The 17,289-nt window shown below is 43.3% G+C and overlaps 1 protein-coding gene across 3 annotated transcripts in view; it reads right to left on the bottom strand.

Annotated features, from left to right (window-relative positions):
• Positions 1–208: 208 nt before the first annotated feature.
• zfyve28 (zinc finger, FYVE domain containing 28) overlaps positions 209–17,289 on the bottom strand; it is an 81,858-nt gene continuing 64,777 nt past the window's right edge. For all 3 annotated transcript variants that reach the window (XM_084309507.1, XM_084309508.1, XM_084309509.1), the window contains 5 exons: positions 6,977–7,140; positions 2,954–3,064; positions 936–1,040; positions 632–735; positions 209–453 (listed from right to left, as the gene is read on the bottom strand). In XM_084309507.1, the coding sequence (XP_084165633.1) occupies positions 322–453; positions 632–735; positions 936–1,040; positions 2,954–3,064; positions 6,977–7,140 (616 nt within the window). In that variant the 3' untranslated portion in view covers positions 209–321. The remainder of the gene's footprint in view (positions 454–631; positions 736–935; positions 1,041–2,953; positions 3,065–6,976; positions 7,141–17,289) is intronic.

The following is a 17,289-nucleotide window of genomic DNA, read 5'->3' as shown; positions in this document are numbered from 1 at the left end:
AAAAAACTAAACAAATTAGACCCTTTGGTTCCCTTTCAGGCAGCAGCATCTCCAAAACAGAAAAAATTGTCTAATCGTGGTCCGTGTGCCTCTGCATTCAGTCTCTCTGCTCTCCCTCGTCCATGACGGCCTTGTGCCCGAGCCTTGCTTCAGCTGGGCGATGAGGACGATCACTGTGCTTTCGCAGAGCAGCTGGGGGGGGGGGGGGGGGGGGGGGGCTGTGTACACAGCATCGGATCAATCCCTTGCATATGGTCATCGCTCGTGTCAAGGCGTGTCGTGTCGTGAGCGTGTGCGTGCGTTTATCTGGCTCCGTTGGAGTCAGATGCCGGTCTTGTCGCTGTAGAAGGGTGTGACGTGGAACATGTAGCAGTGGGTGCAGACTCGGACCGGCTTCACCTGGCCGTAGCGGGGAAGCGGAGCGGAGTGGGCGGAGCAGCGAGAGCAGAAGATCTGAAATGGAAGACAAGGACAGACACTCGTTTGATTCATACGTGTCTATATATTTATCTATCCATCTACACACTCATATGGTGATCGTAATCCATCATGTATCAGAAATCTATTTGATGTTCTATTGATAGTTATTCAAATGAGTCACGGCATGAGTGGGTTCTGGTCTCAGTGTTACCTTTCCACAGCTCCTACAGTGATGCTTCCTGCGGATGACGGTGAAGGGAGCCTTGCAGGCGATGCAGGAGTTACAGGCCTCGTCAGGGACCCAGTCTGGGGGGTCTGCGTCACGGAGAGAGAGAGCAGGAGGCGAGAGTCAATAGTCTTTCCTTGATCACAACTGTTGCTTCTAGTGTTGGCATTTTAAACAGAGTATGTATGCGTGTGTCTGTATGCATGTGCATGTTAAGTGTATGTGTGTGTGTGTGTCTGTATGCATGTTAGGTGTGTGTGCGTGTCTAGAGGGTGGCGGAGTTGCTGACCTTCGAATTGGCCCTCCCGGGCTTTGGCTGCCAATTCCGAGGAAGAGATGGTCTCCTGACAGAGGGCGCAGTCCTCCAGCACGGCACTGCGCAGACCCGGAACCGCTGCACACCACCGAAGAAGAAAGGCAGAAAGCAATATTACATGGGAGCATCAGTATACCTACCATGTACCCAGAATCAACTACGACAAAGACACTTTAAAAAGGCCCTGTTGAACTCTGTCAACCTACAACCGGATTTGTTTGCATAAATGATTTGTTGTTTTTAGCTGCAACCAGCAGCTCTATAGGTCACTCTGTCGGTCTGTCAAATGTCCCCACCCTCTAGTGGTCACAGGTTTAGTCCTAGGAGACTGAAATTGGGCAAGGTGGTCAAGTGTGTGTGTGGTTCATGCCTACTACTACCATACTGTCTTTATACCTGTATCACTGTACATATTATACTACAACTCTGTACATACATCAGATTAGCACTACACTCCGTAGTAGTACTAATTATTTCGTGGCTGTGCCTTTTATTTATATATAAATTATGTATTTATTATCATTAAACCTTTATTTAACTAGATGAGTCACATTAAGATCACAAGATCTATTTTTCGAGGGAAAACAACATGAAAGCAAACATTGAAAACACATAATATATTATAGCAAAACACAGAAATAGCACAGAATCATATGCCTACAAAGACAGACAAGATGAAATAGAATCTAGCTAAACAAAGCAATTACAAATTACAATTGAATCTGCCTCCAAACCCTTCAATACATTTTTTATGTCCTAATAGGAATCGGCTCATCTAGCTGTAAATCGGTCTGCAAGTGGTTCCAGGCTGCAAGGGCAGCGAGCATAAAGGCCCGTTTGCCAGAGGCGGTCATGTTCAACAGATCACCATAGTCAAGCAAGGGAAGGAATGGAGCCTCAACCAATTATTTCCTGGCAACAAAGAAAAAACAGGATTTGTTTCTAAAACTGTTTCTTTACCAAGTTTTCAATGTGAAGTTTATTGTTAAACAATTATCAATTAATATACCTTGATACTTGTACTGTGACACTAATTCAAACTAACTGCCCTGCAAGGTTACAGTGTCAGGAAGAGAGGTTAATGTCTTCCTGGCATTAGAAAACAACATCAGTTTAGTTTTTGTAGCATTCAATACAAGTTTCAGATCATACAGCAACTCTACAACAAAGGCAAACTGCAAATACTCAAGAGATTAAGCAAGAGGCACCACAGCAGTATTATAGTATCATTGGCATAAAAGCTTTATTGTGCGTTAGAAACATTTTGGCCCAGGTTGTTTACATAGATGGTAAACAAAAGTGAACCCAGAACAGAGCCTTGGGGGACCCCTGCCATAACATATAGTACATTGGAAGAAGTGCCATTGACCTGTATAAAGGCGGAATACAATGGTTATGCAGAACCTTTACATTGTTTGCAAAATTTGTTTTGTTAGTGCATCATGTTAAGTCAAATAATTACGGTACGTTCCAAAATTTACCACCATTGCGTGTTCACACTATTGGGAAAAGTTAGATTAGTTTGATCCGTTTTCAGGCATGCCTATTTCCCCATTCAGCTACAGAATATTTCCTTCCTCATTCCCCTACATGGACATTTAATATTACGCTTATGAATCTCCAAGTGACCTAAAACGAAGAGATAATGACTATTTCTGGGCAACGATGGTCTTCAATGTGATTTATATCCATGTGGTTTGTTCTACATTCAGAGTTTATGAACAAACACCATCTACCGGTAATCAATGTTTATTCGCAGAATATCATTGAATCAAGTTTTCGCCAAAAGGGACATGGCGTGACCAAAACAGAGGTGTGGTGATCAACATTCAGTGCGATTGACATATTGCCGGTCTTATGTATTGGCTAAAATAGACTGTGGTTTTACATAGTAGCTTTTGAGGATATAAAAAGGAACATACCTGTATCGTGAGTTGTGATTGGCTCATTTTTCATCAACAAGTCAAACACCTTAAACTCCCGTTCCCTACCTTTCTTTTGCCTGTCGTTGTCTCCCTCCTTGGTCGCCATGACTTCAAACAGCGTCTTGAGGATGCTGCGGAGGTCACTGGCGTAGTTGGTCTGGAGCTGGTCAGCAACACCTGTATGTCACAACAACACATCATCATCATCCTCCTCCTGCTCCTTTATTTATGCCTCAGAAAAGCAACTGAGGGCGGGCCCTCGTTTTCAATGCAGCAGAGATTACATGAGGCAGAAAAATACAGTGAAACATACGAGGATGAGTAAACAGATGACAGGGGAAATCACTTAAAATAGAAGATAAAAGACTGTAGTTAAAAACAAAACAGTTAACAACAGAACAAACAAGGGCGGCTACGTGGCGTAGTGGGCAAGGCGCTCGCCACGAATGCGGAGACACTGGGCTCGACTGTTCGAGCCCAGCGCTCCACATTGCTTTCAGTTTAGCTGGTCGTTCATACTAATACACATTGGCCGTATTAGGGGGTGGGAAACTGATGGGTGGGGATCGGGCGTTGTGGACAGCGACTCCTACAGGTCGGTTGGTGTGCGCCTGCGCAGTAGAATCAGGAAGTGTCGGGGGCAGCATAAGCCTCCCACGCGTTACTCCTCGCCACAGAGATCGAGCTGCACAGGTGAAAAGATGCGACTGCTGTTACCTCAAGTACCGGAGGGGACTTGTGCTATGTATGACTTAGTCCACATTGCAGCCGGCTTGTGGGAGGCAAGAAACAGCGTTCGTGACAGGGGAGGGTTGAATTGGATGATACGAAATTGGGATGGGAGAAAATATAGAAAATGGGAGAAAAAGTGGATAAAAAAAACAACAGCAGAACAAACAAGACACAAAAACAATACATTAAATAACATGTCAGAGAAACACTATACGTGGACCTATACGCTGCACTGTAGACTAACTACAATGAACAAATGAACACACAACGGATGATAGTTAAAAAAGAAATAAATTCCATACTTAGACAAGACAAAATGATTACTTTCATGGTTCCAGATCCAGCCATTTATTGGCAATGAAAATTTGCGCAAATGATACATTTTCGGATATCCCTTCAACCAGGACACAACAAGGACTACTGACTCAAAAAAGATCAATGACACTTTTAGAGAATTTTATTCACAACTGTATAGCTCAGAGGTCAACTTTGATCATTCCAAATTTGAAAAGTTTATTGACAGGCTTAAAATAACTAAATTATCTGAGGAGGAGGCCGGGGAATTGGGGAGACCAATCACTCTTATAGAACTCAGAGAGACAATTGTTGAGATGCAGAGGGTCAAAGCACCAGGCTGGGATGGGATTACACCTGAATTATACATAGCATTCTGGGACCAGTTGGACCCATTGTTACTCGAGATGATTGAACAGAGGGATTCTCGAGAGATGTAAATATGGCTGTAATTTCTTTACTACTTAAAAAGGACAAGGACCCCAATGACTGTGGCAGTTATAGGCCCCTGAGAATTGTTGCCAAAGTACTAGCCCGATGTCTACATAGGTATATGACGGTGCTGGTACACTGATCAAACCGGATTTATTCTGGGACGCTTAGCCGCAGATAATCTCAGAGTATTATTACATGTAATTGACAACAGTAAGGACAATATAACTCCGTCCACGGTTCTGTCTTTAGATGCCATGAAGGCATTCGATAGACAAGAGTGGCCATATCTTTGGACGGTACTGGAGGCTATGGGACTTGGAAAGGAATTTATACATATGATTAAAGTGCTCTATGCCTCACCGTCAGCAATATATGCTCCACACTCTTCCCAGTCTCTAGATCTTCTAGGCAGGGTTGTCCTCTGAGCCTCGGACTATTCGCGCTTTCCCTCGAACAATTAGCCCAATTTATTAGGCAAACAGAAGAAATCGGCCCTATAATAATCAATGATACACCACACAAAATTGCTCTTTATGTGGATGACTTACTAATTTTTATGAAAGACCCGTCCCAATCAGGCACAAAGTTACTTAATATAATTATATAATAATAATATAATGATTTCGGTAAATTATCAGGCTTCAAAATTAACTGGCCCAAATCAGCTTGTTTACCTCATAATGAGTTGGCCAAAGCAGTGCAACTACTGGCTGACATCCCCATAGTTGAACACTTTAAGTACTTAGGCATAGAGATCCCCACACTTAATCAGACAACTAAATATAACTTCACAGGTACATATAATAAAATACACCAAGATCTAAATAGATGGTCGAGCCTTCCTAACTCATTACAGGCCCGAGCATCCATAATCAAAATGAACATACTACCTAGAATAAATGTTGTTAGCTCAATGCTCCCCCTGCCTCCTCCAATAGACCACTGGCGCAAGACACAAACTATGACATCTAAATTATTTGGAATAACAAACACCCAAGAATCAAAAGAACTACCACTCAACGTAGGAAACAGGATGAGGGCTTGGCAATCCCCGATTTTAAGTTGTACTTCTGGTCCTTTTCGCTGAGACCCCTGTATTTTCGCTAAGATTGCTGTATCATGACGCTCCTTAGAAGCAGCAGCGGTCTCACCACAAAGATTACAGTATGTAGTATACTCCACTATTCCTATATCAAAATGCCAATTACGATATGGACCGATCATATCCCACGTAATTCAAACATGGCGTAACGTACAGCGGTCTTGTGCTGTCAAATGTCCACGGCACCTCGACTCTGTTAATATTCCTCAATGGGAGAGGAGAGGAGTGGAGTTCATACTCTGGGGATGATAAAAATGGCCTTCGAGCGTTTCAGGACCTAAGAGAGTTTTATGATCTCCCCGTCAAGTCATTCTTCCTCTACTTGCAACTAAGGTCCGCGCCGAAGGCTCATGGGGTGCCGTGGGCTCAAACATTACACCCACACCCTTTTGTCAAGCTTATCAGAGACAGAACAACCTCAAGAGGGTTTGTCTCAGATTTGTATACTCCTAATCAAATCCACATATAAAAACGTGTCATTGGATACAGTCTGGGGAGGGGACATCCCAGAATTAGACTGAGCAACCATAATCATCAGCAAATACATTTTAATTATATTCATAGGACGTATCTCCCACCTAGAAAGCTGTTTGCTATGGGACTGGTGACCGACTCTCGGTGCACTTTGTGCTCTCTGAGGGCCACTGGGACTTATATGCACATGTTTTGGGATTGCCCACCATTAGCTAGTTTTTAGAAATCCATAACAACTAAACTTTCAAACATATGTAACCTAACAATTCCACTTACGGCACCAACACTACTTCTAAACGATATGGAAGGAAATGTCTAATGTATTTTGTGGTGTTTGTGATAATATAATTTCTTTTTATTTTTAGGTTCTGCATAATTATTTGTTGTTCTAAATGGTAAATGGCTGCTTTTTTATATAGCGCTTTTATCCAAAGCGCTTTACAATTTGTTACTCACATTTTACCCGTTCACTCACACACAGACGGCAGAGGCAACCATGCAAGGTGCCAGCCTGCTCATCGGGAGCAATTAGGGGTTAAGTGTCTTGCGGGAATGGAGCGGGAATCGAACCGGGAACCTCCGGATTGCCAGACGACTGCTCTACCTCTACCACTGTCGCCCCTACTCGTTCTACAGTCATTATTGTTGTTATTATTATTATTATTATTATTATTATTATTATTATTATTATTATTATTATTATTATTATTATTATTATTATTATTATTATTATTATTATTATTATTATTATTGTCTGGTGTTGTTCTGTTTATTATTATTATTCTTGTATTATGTGGTGTCATGTTTTGTTTCATCCATGTAAAAAAATTAATAAAAAAAAAGTGATAAAAAAAAAGTCAGACAAAGAACAGGGAGAGAGAGCGAGGGAAAGAGAACGAGAGAAAGAGGATGCAAGGTCTGCTAAACAATATTATAATGACCCTCAGTCTAATTAGTTTTCCTAAATATCCACGGTGCCATTGTTCACAATATGCTATGTAATAAAGTAGAATTATTTTTACTACAATAAAATAAAAAGTGGAAAGCTTTACCCGATATGCAAACAAAGAGGCGATGGATGAGGTCACTGCTGCTGGGGAAGCGGGATCGGATCTTGTTCCTGGCAGCCATCTTGGCAGCCTGCAGGGCCAGCTGGATCTCATGATGGTCCAGGTCTTCTGACGTCCCAGAGCTGGTGGTCAGACTGCTGACAGGGCTGGATAGAGAGGGGGAGATAGAGAAAGAGAAAGAAAGAGGGGAAGGACCGTCATGTCATGACCACACTCCATGTTCCAATCATGGTAGATTTCAATAATGAAGAGGAATATGGTGACTGCAGGATTACAAAGTGGAGATTAAAGATGAAAGGAAAAGGCCTGCAGCCGCAGTGAGGTCATCATCACCCAAACAAAATACTATGCTTCTCTGCTCAACAGTTCATCTCGGGCAACATGAGTAGCTCTACCAGACCAGATCCGAATCCAAGATGAAGTTCACTTGTGCGGCAGGGGAACTGAGAAGAGGGGGGGGGGGGGGTGCGCCTGTGTCTGTTCAATAGACCCCATGTATTGGCCAGGTTTATTTTTGGCCTTGGTATTTTGCTCCCATCACCCCAATTTAGTAGTTATGCCAATTATCTCTGTCCTACTGTCAGTCTAGGGAGGGTGTAGACTACCACATGTCTCCTCTGATACACGTGGAGTCGCCAGTCACTTCTTTTCACCAGACAGCGAGGAGTTTCACAGGGAGAGCGTAACGTACAGAGGTTCACGCCATCCCCTCAAAATCCCCTCACTGCTGAACAGAAGTCACTATTGAAATGACCAGGACTCAAACCCCACCAGCCTCCCATGAACACTGGCAATTGTGTTCTTAGGGATGACTGACCAAGCCAGAGGTACCGCTGCCAGGAATTTAATTGAACCCGGGTCTCTGCGGTGGTAGGAGAGACCTCTACACTACACAGCCGCTCCATATTGACAGTTCCACAGCGCAACACACATAGTAAGATAATCTGTTGAATTAGGTAGTTGGCTAGTAGTATCAATATGCATTCATAAAATTGCCTTGTTAGAACAAAGTCAATGACCAGAGTGGAAATTGATCCAAAAACAATACAAAGATGGAGCATCCAAAATGTGCCTCACTATTAGTGATGTATAGCAATCGCTCTCTACTCGTCGCCTGAGACTACCCAGCTGCTTGCTGATGCATGTTCCTCATTGTTCCTACTTCTATGCAGCGTATTGCAGTGTGAACAGGTATGTTTCGATGCAGTGTAAACAGGTATGTTTCGATGCAGCGTATTGCAGTGTAAACAGGTATGTTTCGATGCAGTGTGAACAGGTATGTTTCGATGCAGCGTATTGCAGTGTGAACAGGTATGTTTCGATGCAGTGTGAACAGGTATGTTTCGATGCAGCCTATTCAACAGGTATGTTTCGATGCAGTACAGGTATGTTTCGATGCAGTGTGAACAGGTATGTTTCGATGCAGCGTATTGCAGTGTGAACAGGTATGTTTCGATGCAGTGTAAACAGGTATGTTTCGATGCAGCGCATTGCAGTGTGAACAGGTATGTTTCGATGCAGCGTATTGCAGTGTGAACAGGTATGTTTCGATGCAGTGTGAACAGGTATGTTTCGATGCAGTGTGAACAGGTATGTTTCGATGCAGCATATACAGGTATGTTTCGATGCAGCGTAAACAACAGGTATGTTTCGATGCAGTGTGAACAGGTATGTTTCGATGCAGCGTATTGTAGTGTGAACAGGTATGTTTCGATTAGGGCTGCACGATTTTGGGAAATAATCTAATTGCGATTTTTCGGACAGATATTGCGATTGCGATTAAATTTGCGATTATAATTAAAAAAAAATTAAGCAGCCCCACAGAGGTTTATTGTAAAATGCGGCTTGCATCTGGCCTACGCGGTGGATCTTTTTGGGACACCAAGCCTGAAAATGTTTCTTTTTACCTGGGAATCGATACCGGTACCCAACGGTACCTTTTTTCCTGTACTTTACTCTCCCTCTCTGAAGTCTAAACTTCACAACACACAATCTAAAACCCCTTACCTCCCTCTCCCAAACCGATCTTGTATCTCAATGGGACTTCCTGGTTAACACTTTCAGAGCCCAAGCTTAATATTTTTTTTTTTTATCTACTTTTTTCTCCCATTTTCTATTTTTCTCCCATCCCAATTTCGTATCGTCCAATTCTACCCTCCCCTGTCTCGAACGCTGTTAGGCCATGCCTCCCACAAGCCGGCTGCAATGTGGACGAAGCCTTACATCACGTGTCCCCTCCGGTACTCGAGGAAGCAGCCGTCGCATCTTTTCACCTGCACAGCACGATCTCTCAGCGGCGGGGGTCTGCGTGGGAGGGACACGCCGCCCCTGTCGCTTCCTGATTCTGCTGCGCAGGCGCACCAACCGACCTGTAGGAGTCGCTGTCCACAACGTCCGATCCCCACCCATCAGCTTTCCCACCCCTAACACTGCCAATTTGTGTTAGTATGAACGACCAGCCAAACTGATAGCAATGCGGAGAGCTGGGCTCGAACCCAGCGTCTCCTGCATTGGTGGAGAGCGCCTTGCCCACTACACCACCTAGCCGCCCCCCCAAGCTTAATCTTGATTTACCGGTTGAATGCCCACCATCCACTTCAATGTTAGCGTTAATAACGCCTAATCTATGTTTTAAATTATGGCTATGTGTCTAATCTGCCCGTCGCTTATCAATGACTCGTTCTCCAGTCAACATTGTCGAAGCAGATTGTTTTTTTATCGGTTCATTTTCGTTTTATAGCATTTTGAAAAGCCCTCGTTTTCAAGGAAAATAAAGAAATTCCATGATAAACACCCTGTACTGGAATATTCTAGAATACACAAAAACGTTGTAATTTTTCGGCCTATTTATGAATCGTTTTCAAATAAACGCTAGATTATCGATAGTATATGTGTACGTATGCACGCTGGGGCCGCAAGCTGAAAATTGATTCTCCGATTTCCTCAAAGCGATCGTGCACACACACACACACACACAGCAAACGCTGAGATCTCAGCGAATACAACTCTGATTATCCCAAGACTGGTAAAATAGATTCATTACCTCAGATCAGATGTTCTCTAAAAAGATCATTCCAATTCCTGATCGCCATTCCAAAAATCGATCACTACTGTCTACTACTATCGATTGGCAGTGATGTACCTGAATGCGTTCGTATTTTGGGCGAACTTGAACTGAACGTACTGTATATCCGCTAAATGAACGTAATTGAGAACGCGTTCATTCTCAGCCCTGTGTAACGGAGTTCAAAAGTGCGTTCATTCTCAGCACTCATAACGGCGTTCAAAGATGTGCCATATTTCATAATGCATTTCAGCCGAAAACTCAGTTAAAACACTGTAAACAGGCTTAAAAATTATGCGTAAAACCACCCGATCTGGCAACGCGCCTGTCACCCCCTGCTACGTCATCAGACTCCTCCTCACAACAAGCAGTGGAACAGAGAAATCTGCGCGCAGAAGCCGAGAGCTGCAGCAGCACTCGCTCAGTCAGAGTCAGACTCTACCTCTAGACGTCGGCGTATGTATTTAAAAGAGTTTACAATTCAAACTATTTGATAAACTTCTACTTTCAGCCCGGAAATGCATTCTGATAAACTGGATTAAGGATAAGCCTCCATTTTTACAAATGTGGTATAGAGAGATCTTCGGTGTGCTGCTACCCCATGAAAGACACTGTGCAATGCATAGAGGCAACAACGCTTCCTTTCAGGAGGTGTGGGCCCCACTATTAGACTATTTTCCTGCTGAAATGTATCGGATCCTTCTAAAGGCCCAGTGCCCCATTGTATGGACAGACCTAGGATAGGAAAAAATAAATATATGTATGTCTACATGTGAATGGGCTTGAGGCAAGTGCAATACTGTACAGTGCCCGTCTTGGTCTGCTTTCCTTTTTGCTTGTTTTTCTTTTTGTTTTGTTTTTGCTTGCTTATGGTGTGGATGATGGCATAGAGATGAACTGGAGGATCCCCCCCCCCCACCTTGTCCCAATTTGTGTTTTTGTAATGTAAGTAACTGTACGTGAAAAATCTATAATAAAAAAAATAATAAAAAAAATAACTAAAAAGAACTAAATTAGTTCATTTTTGAAACCATGAACTTTAGTTCAACATTTTGAATTATGAACTATGAACTGAACTAGTTCATTTAAAAAAATTTGAACTGTGAACTGAACTAGTTCATGTAAAAAGTGAACTTTCCCAACACTGTCGATTGGCTACTGTGAATATATATTCCAGGCTGATTCCCGTCGCGCGATCACTTCCATGTTGAGCAGACGGCTTGCCACAGCTCAGGGAGCCAGCTGGCCCCGCCTCTACATATCACAGATCCCAGGTCAGTCTAAGCGACTGACGTGCAGTTTTCAGGGATAGACGATAGGGGGCGCTTTTTTCCATTCCGAGCTGCTGGAGGAGCTGGTGTACCAACGGGAGACTCTGTTGATGAAATATGAATTTAGATCGCTAATAAAAAAATAAAACGATAATTGTCGTTGTGGGCATTCAGGGGGGGGGGGGCTGATAAAACGTCATATGACGTTTTGGGCATTGAAAGTGTTAAACAATTTTTTTTTTAAAGGTTTTAAAAAAAATTATATAATTGCATCATTCCAAATCGCGATTTCGATTTAAAATAGATTAATCGTGCAGCCCTAGTTTCGATGCAGCGTATTGCAGTGTGAACAGGTACAATGCCTATATTCCAATAACTATGTGATCATGAGAATAAAGCAATTAAAACATGGGTCATGTAAACGTCTTAATATAATTATGTAACTTCAAGGGCAATGTAATAAAGATATGTGGCATACTGTAGTATTGGTTAGAATATTGTATTTTTTTTATCCACTTTTTCTCCCATTTTCTATATTTTTCTCCCATCCCAATTTCGTATCATCCAATTCAACCCTCCCCTGTCACGGACGCTGTTTCTTGCCTCCCACAAGCCGGCTGCAATGTGGACTAAGTCATACATAGCACAAGTCCCCTCCGGTACTTGAGGTAACAGCAGTCGCATCTTTTCACCTGCGCAGCTCGATCTCTCAGTGGCGAGGAGTAACGCGTGGGAGGCTCACGCTGCCCCCGACACTTCCTGATTCTACTGCGCAGGCGCACCAACCGACCTGTAGGAGTCGCTGTCCACAACGCCCGATCCCACCCATCAGTTTCCCATCCCCTAATACGGCCAATGTGTATTAGTACGGACGACCAGCTAAACTGAAAGCAAATGTGGAGCGCTGGGCTCGAACTGACGAGCCCAGCGTCTCCAGCATTTCGTGCCGAGCGCCTTGCCCACTACACCACGTAGCCTAGAATATTGTATTTGTATACCATAATATGAGTCAAGATAAGAGAAATGTTGTCACGCCACGTTTTTTCACTCTTTGATAAACCTATGATCAACGACATATTAAAGGATAGAAATATATCCATCAACTATATATATAATTTTTTTGTATCCACTTTGTCTCCTTATTTTTATTTTATTTTTCTCCCATCCCAATTCCATTGTGACGTACCTGGGTACGTGGGTTGGTCATTACCATTATTACTGTATTTATGACACCTTCTGAACATCAGGTTAGTATATTTAATGTGTTGTATGTGATGTGTGTGTGTGTGAACATGAGAGCTAATGCTGTCTCTTTTCTCTCCCTGTCAGGTGCTGCCCGTCCCTACACTGAAGAGTGCTGATTGCCTAATGAATGACAGCTGATGGCAATCACCTCGAGAGGGGCGGGTAGACAAATACCTGACAGCACACACACGTCTGGGTGCCTCATTCTGTCAATTGCCAGTGACCAGAGTAGAGTGAGGTTGCCATTGTTTGCCACTGTGGTGGAATTGATACTGTGCTTATCTACTGCTTCGGGTGGACTAAAGTACTGGTATATGTATATAGATATTGTTGGCCTCTGCGCCACTCCTCCATTGGAGTAAGTATTCTCTTGTTGGCTTTAGGCCTAATCCCACTGAGTGTGGAATTGTACCTTTGGTACCTTTGCTGGGGGTTTTCCCAGTACCAACCTCTGGCTGGTTGGTGAGTGTCTGTGGGCGCTTATCTAGTTTACTTTGTATTATACTTACCTTGTGTGTTCTCCCTTTATCCCTCTCCCTGTTTGTTAATTGTTTGTGGGTTGTTTTTTCCCTTTGTTGCCTATTTAAATATCAGTGGAGGTTTAAATCCCTACCCGGCATAATAAATATAATTTACTATTTTTGGAACAACGTCTTGTGTTTATTATTACCCACCTGCCCGGGACTGTTTTGAAAGCATTTACTGAGAGAGGCTGCTTTTGCTCATGTGTAGCCAGCTCCAGTTATTATTCTGTGTGGTCCTTAGACCTTTGTACATGACATCCGTGTTTCCAAGTCTCCCCTCCCCTGTCTTGAACGTTGCCCGCATATGCCCCCCACTGGTCGGTTGTAGGGAGGATAGAAGCCTTGCATCACGTGTCCCCTCCGGTACACGAGGAGGCAGCCTGTCACAACTTTTCACCTGCCAGCGCGGACTCTCATTGGCGAGGTGTAACGTGTGGGAGGCTCACACTACCCCCGCTATTTCCTGTCTCTGCTGTGCAGGCGTCCCCCAACCGACCTGTAGGAGTTGCTGTCCACAACGTCCAGATTACCACCCATCGACTTCCACCCGCTGACTCTGCCAATTGAGCCAGTATGACGGCCGGCCCAAGCCTGAGGCAATGCTGACACCCGGAATCGAGACTAGAGTCTCTTGCATTGGTGACGAGCGCAATCTCCGCTGCGCCACCCAGCCGCCTATCCATCAACTATATTTGATTACATCCAGTCTTCACACTTCTCTTATCTCTGTAGTGACAGGAATAACTTGCAGGAAAAGTACTATGTACAGCAATGAGAAACACTATGGTAGCAATGTGACTGCAGATTATGACACAGAGGAATGACTGATGGGGGAGGGGGAGCGATAGACACATCAATCAAGAATTGCAGCATGCAAGAATTGCTGTTGTAATTACCGTTGGGTAACAATTAGATTAATGTGGGCATGTAAACATGGTCGTTATGATAAAAAGCAGTAAGTTGTTAACTTGTTTAGCTTCAAGCTGGATTTGATCAACTGAAAGTGGTGAGACGACTGCATCGGCTGACTTGAAAAGGTCATAACGACAGAACTGGAATGGATCGAGAGGGCCTTTCCAAGTGGATCTCACGGTAGTTTCCAAACTATATTATGGATACTGTTGTCATGTAAATAAGCTTTGTGGTAGTCGCCGACAATAGAGTTAAGAGCACTCCAGACTAGGGCCAACTAACGTTCTGCAATGGCGATCGCCTAGGGGTTCCCAAACTTTTCAGGCCGCGACCCCCGAAATAACAGTGTCAGAGAGCCGCGACACCCACTATTATAGGAGGTAAAAAAATATAAATACTTTTATAAATGGAAATGTATGGTTGAAACATGCAAACGTTCAAACGCACACACACTAATAAGCATTGGAGGCTTTTAACCAGGGCCGGACAGGGGAAATCATTCAGGCCAGGATATATAGTGCGAAATATAGCCCCAGTCAGGCCACTTTTTAAACGGGGGTCAGGACATTTTGTTACAAAGACTTCATTTCCTGCATTCTGGTGTAGGCATTTTTTTTATTTGTACCCTTTAAATGCCAGTGTTTGTGATGGCATCACAAATTATGCAAATTAAAACAGGCTAGCATATGTATGATTAGCAACAACAGTGTTTTTGATGTATTTAGTTTTTTGTAAGGGTCCCGCCTCCACCAATCACATGCGGCTCCCTTTTTTCTTGCACAGTCTCTGGAGCGCAACAGTAAGAAGCATTTTGTATAAAAGTATTCTGTACTTCTGTATGACAACTATTAAAGAAACTTGAACTTGAAACTTGTGTGTGTGTGTGTGTGTGTGTGTGTGTGTGTGTGTGTGACTGTGTGTGTGTGCGTGTGTGTGCGTGTGTGTGTGTGTGAGCAAGAGAGATAGAGACAGTTCTCCAACTTGTGTGGGTTACAGTGATCTCCTGGTTGTACCCCACCTAGGTTATCTAACTATTGGCCTGGCCTGATTCTAAGTTCAGTGGCCTGACTGCATTAAAAAAAATAATAATAATAATATTTTTTAAATTTTTTTGTGGAAATCTTTCATTTTCTTTTAAACTTTTTTTAAATCATCTGGTGACCCCCCCCATGGCGGCTCCCCACTGGCCTAGACGAGCGAACTATTGGAGATTATTATGAAGAGGACAAACGGTGACGATCCATCCATAGCATAAGGTGCGTTTTCACCAGACTATGTTGGATTCTAGTATTTTCAAACAGGCTGTTTTGATGTAACGATAACGTTATCTGTTAGGCGCTGCCAGGGCCAACTAACGTTATTTATTGTTCTGACCCAAGACACTTCGGAGCAAGAGTGGACAGGGTTTTGGTGGACCTGCTGACAAAAGTAACGTCTATTTTACCGAACCCCATCATAAAACATGCCTTTGTAATGATCCCAGAAAACGATTCTACTTCATTCTACTATGGTCATGTTACCTTTGACCTGGAAATAATATAGGTGGCAGGCGAGCAACCCGCATGAAATGCGCATATGCGCACAAAACACGTCATATCTCGCATTCCAGAAAACGGAACTGGATTTTGAAACGGGACGATTTTTAGCATGGGATAGCGTAGGAACGAAGGTATGTAGAACTAAACGTTTTTTCCCCTGTTGGAGTATATATATTTCCTTTCAAATGAGCCATACTATTGTCTCCATAGCTATAATATAGAATATACGATGGGTCTGCAAACATCGTGAAAATGGTAAAAAAAAAAAATCGCGCCAGGGAAGTACAGCGTACAGATGGAAAAACTACGTGGCAGTCAAAGAGTTAATGCTTGCTTGTTAGCTTTTTATCAGGCATATCTTCAACCAAATGATCAATAACAGAGTGTGTGTTGCCAGACCTATTCCACACTTCTATTAGTGTAACAGTGGAAGAAAACTGTCCTATGGAATTCCAAGCCAACAACACGCTGCCACTAACCTTTATTTCTTTTTGATCCACTTTTTCTCCCAATTTCGTATCGTCCAATTCAACCCTCCCCTGTCTCGAACGCTGTTTCTTGCCTCCCACAAGCCGGCTGCAATGTGGACGAAGCCATACATAGCACGAGTCCCCTCCGATACTCGAGGTAGCAGCCGTCGCATCTTTTCACCTGCGCGGCGTGATCTTTCAGTGTCAGGGATCTGCGCTTTGGAGGGGCGCCGCCCCCATCGCTTCTTGATTCTACTGCGCAGGCGCACCAACCGACCTGTAGGAGTCGCTGTCCACAACGTCCGATCCCCACCCATCCCCCTAATACCGCCAATTGTATTAGTACGGACGACCAGCCAAACTGAAAACAATGTGGAGAGCTGGGCTCGAACCCAGCGTCTCCAGCATTGGTGGTGAGTGCCTTGCCCACTGCACCACCTAGCCGCCCTGCCACTAACCTTTATAATAGGTAGAGTCCCTGACATGTGTTGTTATAGGCTTAACCCTTTCACTACCACACTACCAAAGGGTTAACCCTTACACTGCGACAATACAGAAGGTTAACCCTTTCACTGCCACACGGTTAACCGTCTGTAGTGTGGTAGTGAAAGGTTAACCTTCTGTAGTGTGGTAGTGAAATGGTTAAGAGCCTTTGATTTAGTAGCTTTGATGATTAATTTGGCCACAGGATTAGGCTATCGTAGAGGCGTAGACAGATGAGTGAATGCGATATATTACCAAACGTGCGATAATTTTGGACAAGTTTAGACTTTGAGAAATGACACGGGCGTGGATACTGGATATACGGTAAGCTATAAGTCAGGGCAGGGTTAGAAAAAAAAAATATTCCAGGGCTTTTTTTGCCCCCCTTAATTGATTTTCGGGGGCTTTTTTTTTTTAATTTCGGGGGCACATAATTTTTATGATGAAAATTAACATAAAGATTTTTTACAGTCTTCGTCCCTATGTTTGATAACGTAATGTTAATGTCTCCATATATAGGGCTCTACGCTAACTTTTTTCCCCAAGGAGCACATGTGCTCCTAAATAAAATGTTAATAAATAAAATCTAAATAAAAATTTAGGAGCACAGTGAAACATTTTCACAATTGCACACACATATTATTAGGGGCAAATACGAGGGAAATGCTCGCACTGTACAGCATATATATAATTATATAATTAGTAAACTGTCGGGGGCTTTTCTTGCCCCCCTTAACTGATTTTCGAGGGCATTTGGTAAATTTTCGAGGGCATTTTGCCCCAAGCCC

Source organism: Notolepis coatsorum (genome assembly GCF_963971535.1).
Source record: "Notolepis coatsorum genome assembly, chromosome: 3".
NCBI lineage: Eukaryota > Metazoa > Chordata > Actinopteri > Aulopiformes > Paralepididae > Notolepis > Notolepis coatsorum.
Note: the sequence above shows the minus strand (reverse complement) of the source record. Positions and strands in the feature narration are given on the sequence as shown.